General features: G+C 39.8%; 1 protein-coding gene across 1 annotated transcript in view; it reads right to left on the bottom strand.

The window, feature by feature from the left end:
• Window positions 1-10,528, bottom strand: part of LOC106012192 — a 29,182-nt gene that overhangs the window by 2,999 nt on the left and 15,655 nt on the right. Inside the window, exons 7-12 of the mRNA XM_035970565.1 lie at window positions 10,127-10,221; window positions 7,839-7,979; window positions 6,591-6,707; window positions 4,258-4,530; window positions 1,319-1,528; window positions 350-438 (exon numbers count right to left, since the gene is read on the bottom strand). Coding sequence (XP_035826458.1) covers window positions 350-438; window positions 1,319-1,528; window positions 4,258-4,530; window positions 6,591-6,707; window positions 7,839-7,979; window positions 10,127-10,221 — 925 coding nt within the window. The remainder of the gene's footprint in view (window positions 1-349; window positions 439-1,318; window positions 1,529-4,257; window positions 4,531-6,590; window positions 6,708-7,838; window positions 7,980-10,126; window positions 10,222-10,528) is intronic.

Raw genomic sequence — 10,528 nt, 5'->3', positions numbered from 1 at the left:
GAGAGAGAGAGAGAGAGAGAGAGAGAGAGAGAGACAGAGAGAGAGAAATGCTTCTAAACGCCTCAAACAAAAACCTCAAAGCACATCACGTATTGAAGCAAAAAAATTGTGAAATGGTAAATGTTTAACGCCCCTATCAACGCTATTAGGTTATTTAAGAGAAGGGGCCTCCGAGTTTAACGTCCATCTCCGAAACGACCGAGCCAAATGGGAAATTTGCGTAAAGTGCCTTACCCAAGGACACAACGTCGGACCAAGCTGAGGCTCGAACCCCGAACCCGCAATCTCACGATTACGTGTCCGGTAGCCTAAGTAATGAAGCAAAAAACGCAGTAGGTGTATTCTGTACCTGAAGCTCCGCGGGCGAGTCCGTGAAGGAAGAGTTCCGACAGGTGTATGTGCACGAGGTGGGGCACAAGGCAAGCGTGGGCGACGTACCTGAGGGGCACAGAATGTTGGTTTTGTGTGAAGAAAAGGTATTGATATTGACAGAGACAACAGAAGGAAAGAAAAGAAGAAAATACCAGTTACGCTCTCCGACCACTAGCCATGCCAATGTACATGGGGGTCTGTCTCAGTAATGTATATTGGCATGGCTAGTGGTTGGAGAGTGTTATTGGTATTTTAATCCTACTTTCTTTCGTTCTGTTGTCTCTGTCAATATTAATACCTTTTTTCTTAAATTTCGTTTTTCAATGGGGATTACCCCATTTCGCCAGGCTGCTATACACACAACGATCCCTTCGTGGTCTAAAATCAATAAGAGTAGGCCTCAGGCGCCACCCGGGCAAAATTCAAAATTTCCTACCAAGTGAAAATGTTTCATGTGTTCGGCGCGCTCATAATATGACCTTATGCAGTTGTGAGCGCCGTAAAACACTTATAATCTTTTTAAATTCCACAACTCGTATGGTAGCCTGTGTTATAGAATACGTATTTATATAAATGTGTACATAAGTACAAGTATATCGCTACTGAGAAAAAATCTTTAAAATGATCGAAGATACTACAAGAATGAACGTTTCAATCAAATAAAGGTTTCATGGACATTCCAAATCATGTATGATAAAAAAGCAGTTAATCTTTAAATATCCAGTAACATGATAACAGAATAATATATGCATGGAGCAGATGATCGAAAGAACTATGTACGAGTTATTATTCTGCTTGAGGCAGTCTTCTATTTAAAATAGTTTAAAAGACAGGAACAGGATGTCTCTGCCAGAAAAAACTACTACTGTTTCATTTACAAAAGTAAATAAATTGATTAATCCATTCACTCTCCGGCCCATTAATTACTATTTCAGAATAGACTCACCACTATTGTTGCTGTTGCTGCTTGTGGTTACAAAGGGGTTAGCTGTCGTTGGGTTGATTGGTGCTGTTGTTACGTTGATCGGCGCTGTTGTTACGTTGATCGGCGCTGTTGTTACGTTGATCGGCGCTGTTGTTACGTTGATCGGCGCTGTTGTTACGTTGATCGGCGCTGTTGTTACCTCAGGCTCTGCTGTTGTAATTTCATCTGGGGCTTAGAACAAAGAAAGCGAAAAAGGAAAAAACAAAAGCTGGTGTATCATTGTAATTATTTATTGTTATTATTATGATTATGATTATGATTAGGATGATGACTATGATGATTACTGTTATTGTTATTATTATTATTGTTATTATTATTATTATTATTATTATTATTATTATTACTATTATTATTATTATTATTATTATTATCATTAATATTCATTATTAGTATTGTTATCATTATCATTATTGTCACTATTACTATTACTATTATTATTATCACCATTACTTTTATTATTATTATTATTATTATTATTATTATTATTATTATTATTATTATTATTATTATTATTATTATTATTATTATTATCATCATTATCATTATTTTAAGTTGTTCGTATACCTTTTTTCATGGGTTAAAAGTTGCAGATTTTGATCACTGGATTGAGATAGGAAAATGGGGTTGGGGGTTGGGGGGGGGGGGGGTTGAATCACGTCCTTTTTATACAGAGTTGAACAATACAAACTAAAGCGAAATCTTCTCTAATTTCATGTGATTTACATGAAGTGATGCCTGGCCAGAAATCTGGGTGGGCGTTCAGTGCTCGAGTTGACAAGAGGATAACTGAAGAACAGTCTGGAGCCTACGAGTGCACTACATCGAGCATGGCAATGGAGGTTAAGGCAATAACAGAGGCGCTGGAATGGATCAGTATGGAAGCGTATAAACATGACCTGTTCGTCACAGATTCGTTGAGCACCCTAGAAAAAATCAGGAGTGGGTGGCTCTATAGTGATTGGAGAGTTCCCATTGCAAATAGCCACCTCCTAAGGATTACATGGGTGTTCTGCCCTGGTCACGTCGGAGTGTTGGAAATGCGCGTGCTGAAGAACTTGCCGGCAAAGCAGAACCCAGTGGCCGAATAATGCTCGACCCACCAATGGTGATCGCCAAATGCAAGGGGAGCCTTCACGACCACACGCTCAGCACAATAAAAGAAAAGTGTGTGCGGGGTACAGGGAAATAAAGTTTGCTCCGAGGAGTAGTCAGGCGTGTCTCAAACCAGCTCCTTATGGAGACAATTAGCAAGAAGACCGTGGGGTGGATGTTGGAAAGGAGAGGTGAGCAGCTATGGACATGTGCTGCCTGCTACGATTTTAGCTCTGAATCCAAGTAAATCCAAGTATGTGATTTACACCTCTCACATGCAGGTGAATTTATTCATTTCCGTTGATAAAGAAGATTATTCAATTGCAGCCTGGGAGTTTTAAACAAGGATATAACTCTTCGGTTCCAATACTGTGGAAGTTGGATGAAATACTCTGCTATTTTTCTTCACTGGAATTGTAAGAGAGAATAAATTGTAATTACGACAGACATCTTCCTGTGTGTTCAATATACAACGACCCTACTTCTTTTTACTTTGCTGAGAAATAACTCAATGCTTCATACACAGAGAAAACCAGACATATTGTACAAGCCCAAAGGACAAATACAAGTTTTTAACTTCAGTTGCATTATTGAATCTGTGTAATTCACAAGAAAAATAAAGCTGTAAGTAACAGTAGTTTGGAAGTTTGTTCCAAAATTTAATGACACAATGCATAATTCAGAACATAAATTAGCTTTTTCTGCATCCAAACACTTTCGTGTTGAACGCTAGAGCCATCACAGAAGAAAGACAAAGATAGTTGACGAAACAATACTTCCCCTAAGCGAGCTTTGAACTCACACCGTTGTTTAGTTCGCGGAATAGCTTAGTTAAAAATAACACACAGACGCCGTGTACCTGAAGAAACAGCAGAGACAGAGCAAAACAGAATCTTTTGTCTAATGGGTACCATAAAGGAATGCTTTACCAAGAACGTGTCGAAAATATAACATTGAAAAAGTAGGATAGGCAGGACTTAACGTTGGCAATGACAAACGATGCACACAAAACTGCGTTGCTACTTTGCTGTCCATTTATTGTGAAAGCCTTTCTTAAACTTTGAGGTGTTGCGACCAGCAGCTGCAGGATATAGACGCTTTGACTTGGACCCTGAGCATTATTCTCTCTCTATCTCTATTTCTCGCTGTCTCTTTCTCTCTCTCTATTTCACGTTCTCTCTCTCTCTCCTTCTGTTGTTTTCTGTTCCTCTCTTCGTCTTTCTGTGTCTCTTCCTTGAACTCTAATTATCTCTTTATCTCTCTCTGATTCTCTCCCACCCCTTTTTTTTGTCTGTTAATCACTACCCCCGGGGCGGTGCCACTGTCTAAAGTGTCTTTAGGCCATTCCCAAAGGTAGAATTGTAATTGTAAATGGGCTGATTCATCAATGTTATGCTTATAACTGTGTCTGGACTGCAACAGGGAACTGCTGCCTTTTCTTTCCTAATCCTTACTATCGTCATTTCTCCTCTTCTTCTTTTGCATGTTTGTCTCACTCTTGTGACTCGCTATTCTCAGGGTGCCTTGATAGTCGAAGCAAACTTTGTGCTGTTGAAGCTAGAAAAATGAGCAGAGTAAGTATGACTCCCTGTATGGACTTCTCTGTTGACATCCACCCCTTGGCGCTCATGTGACCGTATGCTGTTGCGAGCGCTGTAAAACCTCTACAAAAACAAAATCTGTTAATCACACATAGACCTAAGGATACAGCAAGTTTTTTTACGCCACCCCCCCTCCCCAAACCTCTAAGAAAAAATAAAAATGACAAACATACAAGAACCCAGAGTTATGAGCGGTCGAAAACCTACCACATCGGTAAAAGAGGCGAATCCACTTAGCCTCATCCCCAAAACTGCTGTCTTGACTTCGGTCATTCGCCACGTGACACGTCAGCTGTTTGTGTTGACCTCTAAATTGGGGGCATATCATGTTCATAATAGAGTCAAAGATGGGGGCAGTGTACCTTTGACCACCATTTTCATCCATGCACTCTCGCACTTCTGCAACAGAAGTATTTAGCTGTTCGACGTCTGTTTCGTTGTCAAGATCGAAGTCCAGGTGATGAACACGTGACGACACAGCTGAAAAGAAAAGGGGGGGGGGGCAAGGACAAGGGAGAGGTAAATAATATACAGTAAAACTTTGCTCAGAAATTGTAATCAAACATTAAATATCAATCTATACTGAGGATCTTCCCCCTCCTCCTCCTCCTCCACCTCCTCCTCCTCCTCCTCCTCCTCCTCCTCCTCCTCCTCCTCCTCCTCCTCCTCCTCCTCCTCCTTCTTCTTCTTTTTCTTCTTCTTAAGACAATTGTCCATGAGCAAACTGGCAATGGGGACTCTTCTTGGAAATCAGATTTGTGAACAAGTGAAACTCCCACCTACCATATGTAACCTCTGAAAAACGTCATAAACCCAAGATACGTTGAGGAGGTTTCAATGCTGGTGTTAGTAAAAAGAAATACCATACTCCAACTGACCTCGAAGAAACCTTTTATTCAGAGAGACGCTAATCCTTAAAAAGAAAATTAGTCTAGATTCTGAGATCGCCAATAACGTGCCCATTTCTGACAATTGGTAAACAAGATTGTGTTGCTAGTGTAACCTTTGTTCCTAATTTTCATCAAATATTACTCTCTTCGTACGGCTGTAGAGCTTAATGTGAAAATTTCAAAAGACAATCACAATGATCTGTGGCCCTCGATTCACACTGTTTTCAGGTTTTGTTGTTGTTGTTTGTTTGTTTCTTCGAAAGTCTTAATAGGATTAACAACAAAAGACAAAATAGGAAAACCTAGTACATGAAGAAGTATTAAACTTTGCCAGAAAACAGGAACGACCTCTCTTTCTCTCTCTCAACTCTGACCTGTGTTTACGCATCACGTTTCTTTGCTGCGTGGCTTTCTGCTGTGATGAAAATGCACTCAAAATATGCATTTACCCTGCATGTGTCTGTACGCTCCTTATAATTCCAGGAGTGTAACTGTACATGGTATAACTTCAGCTCAGACCCAAACTCACGTCATCAGGGCAATTATGTTGAAGCTCTTTGGGGATTATTTTCAAGTTCATTTCATGTTAGCTATACGAAAAATCAATGTTCGGCAAAGAATATTTTGCTCTTACTTCGCCAATAGCGTTAACCCCCCCCCCCTACTGAGTCTATGAAAGCGATAAAACAGTGGATGTTATCGAGTATCTCGTAACATTTGGAGTGAGCTGCATCCAAGTCATCACAATGAAGTACGTGCCACTTATTTTTTTCTTTAGTTAGTTAGTTAGTTAGTTAGTTAGTTAGTTAGTTAGTTAGTTAGTTAGTTAGTTAGTTAGTTAGTTAGTTAGTTAGTTAGTTAGTTAGTTAGGTAGCTTGTTAGTTATTTAGTTTATTAGTTTGTTTATTTGCTTGTTTGATTTTGTTTGTTTGTTAGTTGTATACGTTTGTTTGGTTGTTCTTGATTTTTTTCGTTTTTTGTTTGTTTGTTTGATTTTTTACAAACCAATTCAACGCAAATCTAAAAGACAAAGACTGTACTGTCAGTTGCGAGCGCCGTAAAACCTTATACTATACAATACAATACAGACTATACTGTAAAAGTAACCAAAATGTTTCGCAAAGAGAAGGCCACAAAAGCCAACATTGAAACTAAGAACAAAACATCGTAATCTATAATGACAAGCAAAGTAAGTTGAGAATGACAATTTCCAACCTTAAACTAGGTTTACTTCTAAACACGTTTTGATTTCCAACGCCCTTTCCATCGTCCTCTAACTACCTTACTTCTCTTCTTCTGGTTTAATTGAACATAGACAGTAAAAGATAACAGGGATTCAACACTGTTAAAAAGAGATGCATGCCCAAAACAGTGTGTAATTTGCTATAAGCCATACTCATGCCTTTAAACTTTGAACCACCAGAACAGTCTCGTTTTTAAAAAACACAACTAAATTGCATTTATAATTTTAACTGTTTAAATTACAGCAAAGTCAACGGGTATGTCAAATCTACAGCTTCAAAATTCAGCTCATACTAGAATAAGGACGGTACTCAATTCTTTGCAACAAGCTTTATGAAATTGCAGTAGTCAGCATAACAAGGCACCTGTATTACTTTTCCAAATTCTAAGGCATTGTCTTTTACTCACGACACTGTGGAACGTGGCAATAGGCGTAATTCAGAGGGCTGGCACTCGTGTAGCACCATGCACGCTCTTGTGACCGGCCTGGATTCCGACAGAAGGGCCCAGTAGCGCCTGGATTCCCTGATGGGTTTAAATGGAGGAGTTGTAATGTTTGTCTGTTTGAGCAGGAAGAGGAACGTGAACATAAGAAACCGGTCATTTAGTACAGCTACTGAGTGAAGGATAAAGCGAGAAGGAAATAATCGAGGATAAGAAATATGAATGAAACTGCGGTTTAACTTCTAAAATGGTGACTACAGACACACACACACACACACACACACACACACACACACACACACACACACACACACTCACATATACACACATACACACACATACATGCATACAAACATACACATATACACACATGCACACACACATACACGCAAACATACACATACACAAACATACAACACATACACACACAAACACACACACGCACACACACACAAACACACACACATACATACATATACACAAAGACACACTGTAAGCTGTCTGTTGAATTTGCAATGTATGGAATAGATTTTTGGAGGTGGTGTCTGGTGTGTGAATTTTCACAGCTTTTTTGCAGCCTTGATTAGTACCTTAAAAAAATCCATGAAAAGTTTTTAATTCGTTTAAGAATAATTCAGCAGACACGTTTCAATAGTTATTACTTTTATACATGCATGAAAACAACAAACTGCTAACATCGAAAATAAGTGAGACATTAAGCACATAACACACATCAGCAAAATCAAATATGGCCGCTGGCTCCGTACATCTTCTCTTAATTTTGTCGAAAATTTCATGAAGATTGGATGCAAAGTTGAGAGTTATTTTAAAAATTTGATAGACTAAACAGCGTTTTTCAAAACGTAGGACAAAGGTATAAAAGAGAGACTTTAGGAAGATATGGTGGTGACGACTATCTACTGAAATGCCTGACACGTAAGAGAGACTGAAGAAGCCAAAAATGCTCACATCTCAAAATAGATAATTTTGACTCAAAGAGGAACTTTCAGCTGGCCCCAGTGCAAAATCTAAAAATTCGATCTACAAATCATCAATATTAGCTTCCCGATACGGGAAACAAACGCTATTTTCTGCAGCTTAGCCATTACAGACGCACAAACTTATAAATCTCTTCTAAATTAGCAAAGGAGATGCAATGAGAAAAAAGATTAAGAGAGGGAGGGAGGTATAAGTTATAACTTTCACACCCACCTGACGGGAAATCTGTGATTCGTCTCATCTGAGATTTATTCCATACTATACAGCTGTCGCTTGCCTGACTTGGTCTTGCGCCAGTGTCCGACAGTTTTCCCGCGTAATCTGACCCGTCCTCCATACGTCGGCATATCTTGTCTGTCAGAAAGGAATGGGTACAGATGAAGTATTCTTCTCATTGTGTGTATTTAGACCCATACTAGACTTGCATATTAAGAAATTTTAAAGGTGAAGTTTAATGGAGTCTGGATGGTTCTTAGGGCCTTTCAATGCACTTATTTGTCATTTTTCTTATGCCAGGCCCAACTTTCTTTTAACTGATAGACCGCAATGAACACGGGCCCTCCGAGATTTTTCGCCCTTGTCCGAGAAGGCAAGGTGTAGATCTTTCCTACCAGAAGATCAGGGGTATGGTAGAAAGACAGCAGTAAGGAGGAGCCAAGGAGTTTAGCAGTATAAAGGCTGAAGAAAGAGTCAGGAGCTAAGAGGCGGGGGGGGGGGGGGGGGGGCAAAGGGGAGGAAAGCAGGTGGAGACGAAAGCAGACGACATTATACAGTTGGAGAGCAGGAAGTAGGTGAAAGGAGAACATTTTAGAGAAGAACATTTTTCGTCGTTGTCAGGTTTCAAACCCGGGCCTATTGAATAAGAGGTGAACACAGTAACCTCTAGACCACGAGAGCCCTGGACTCAATCCCAACGTAGCTGCCACTGAAGCGGGGCTCTGACGTCATCGTCACCAGGGATCAGCTACCCGGGGAGCCACAACTAGTATTTTGTTCTATTACTTTATGTAGGTATACTTTGTAGTATCGCTTTCAGCATCGAGCTTAGCTGGACGAGAGACCTAACATTTTGTCTCGGTCAAATCACCCTAAATTAAGATCCGCCTCTTTCCCACGCCCCTTTCCTGTATTTAATATTATACAGTATTTGTCATCCACTGTTGGAAGGTTTTCAGTCTTTAAATATTTAGCTGCTGAAACTTGGTTAGGACGTTTTTCAGGATCAAAAGTGAAAAGTGCACAACTGACACCACATTAGAGATTTTCGGTGTTTTGCTGATGTCTTAAAGTCGTGTCAAAACAAGGATCCGGCAGGAAGAAAGAAACAAACAAAAGTTCAGTTTCCTGAACACAGCTATTAACAGTATTTTAGGCCTCTTGAGATATACATAATTATCAATAATAATGAGCGACAACACACTGCGAGTGATTTTAAATCACCAGTGGTGAGGGTGGGGGTGGGAACTGGTGGGGGGGGGGGGTATTAATTCTTTTAGCCTAATATCCATTCTGAGCGTCTTTGCTGTCACTGTCAAGAGCTACGGAGGAGTTTCTCACAATGAAAAGGAAAATCGGTGTCATAGTTAACGGCTATCAATTCTGAATTGTCAAAGACTGTTATCAAACAATTATTTGGAGACACTACACAGTGAAATGCATGATGACAGTTTCAAGCCTGTTTAACGCAGAGGGGAATATATAATAAATTGGTTTCGCGTAAATCTGAAATGAAAATAATCGCACTATCTCTACTCAGAGAGTGTTCACAGTTCTAGTTTTAGAAAATCCATTGGTTATCGAACAATAGAGGCAAACCCTAAAAACGATGCGAGTTTCTCTGCAATACGACTGCTGTTGCAAAACATTTTTTTTTTTAAAATCCCGAAAAAATAACCCAGACAGAAAAAGTCGTAAGGGGAGACTTTAGGGTTATTCAAACTTAAACAAAAGAGAAAAAAGAATCAAACTTTTGCAAAAGGGATTAAGAATGAAACGTTTTTAAAAAGCTGTACCCATTGGCAGGACTGGTTCGATCCGGTTCAGTTCGGTTTGGTTTGGTCGTCGGGCTAACCAGTTTTTCATCGATGGAGGTGCAAAAGCTACCATCGCGACACAAACCAAACGAAACCGAAGAAGAATTTTAACGTGAGTCAAACTATCGGTTTGAGGCAGAATTCTATTTAAAAATTGTAGTGTTCAATGACGCCACAAGAAACCGAATGGAACAGAACTGAACCGAACCTTATCGAACTGAACCGGGCCTCCAACGGACATTGCCTAAATGAAGGGGGACGGAACTGAATGTAATATGATAATTTTTTACTCTCGTTTTTGTTTTAAAAAATGTCCCACAAGTTCTGAGACTGCACAGGGCACATGCCGTGAGTTTTGAGACCTAAAAACAGCTCATGAAGAACTTAGGACATAATATAATTATTATGAGAGTCAAAAACATAAAACTAGACCTGAAACAAATCGATGCAGTAACCTTTTTCACTTACGGCATCGGAGTAATGTGCACATAGTCAATTCCTGCCCTGAGCTTGTCTGTATATAGCACGATGGGAAGTTAATGCTGGGCCCACCCTGTGGCTTCCTGGAGATAAACAAACGATTCAGTGACTTTTTGCTGTTTTCAACGAGTTAGAAAGTACATACAAGGATAGAGGTGGGACAAAACTATTGAGTCATAAGATGCAACACTTCCACGATATAACATAATGTATACTCAAACAATCATACCAACACTCTGCCTTCTCTTCCCCGACTTACCACGCCCCCCACATACACACACTACGCTCTTTGTAAAACTGTCTTTGTCTGCTCTCTCTCTCTCTCTCTCTCTCTCTCTCTCTCTCTCTCTCTCTCTCTCTCTCTATCTATCTATCTATCTATCTATCTAT

Source organism: Aplysia californica, unplaced genomic scaffold, assembly GCF_000002075.1.
Source record: "Aplysia californica isolate F4 #8 unplaced genomic scaffold, AplCal3.0 scaffold00286, whole genome shotgun sequence".
NCBI lineage: Eukaryota > Metazoa > Mollusca > Gastropoda > Aplysiida > Aplysiidae > Aplysia > Aplysia californica.
The sequence above is the reverse complement of the archived record's forward strand: the minus strand, read 5'-3'. Positions and strand labels throughout refer to the sequence as shown.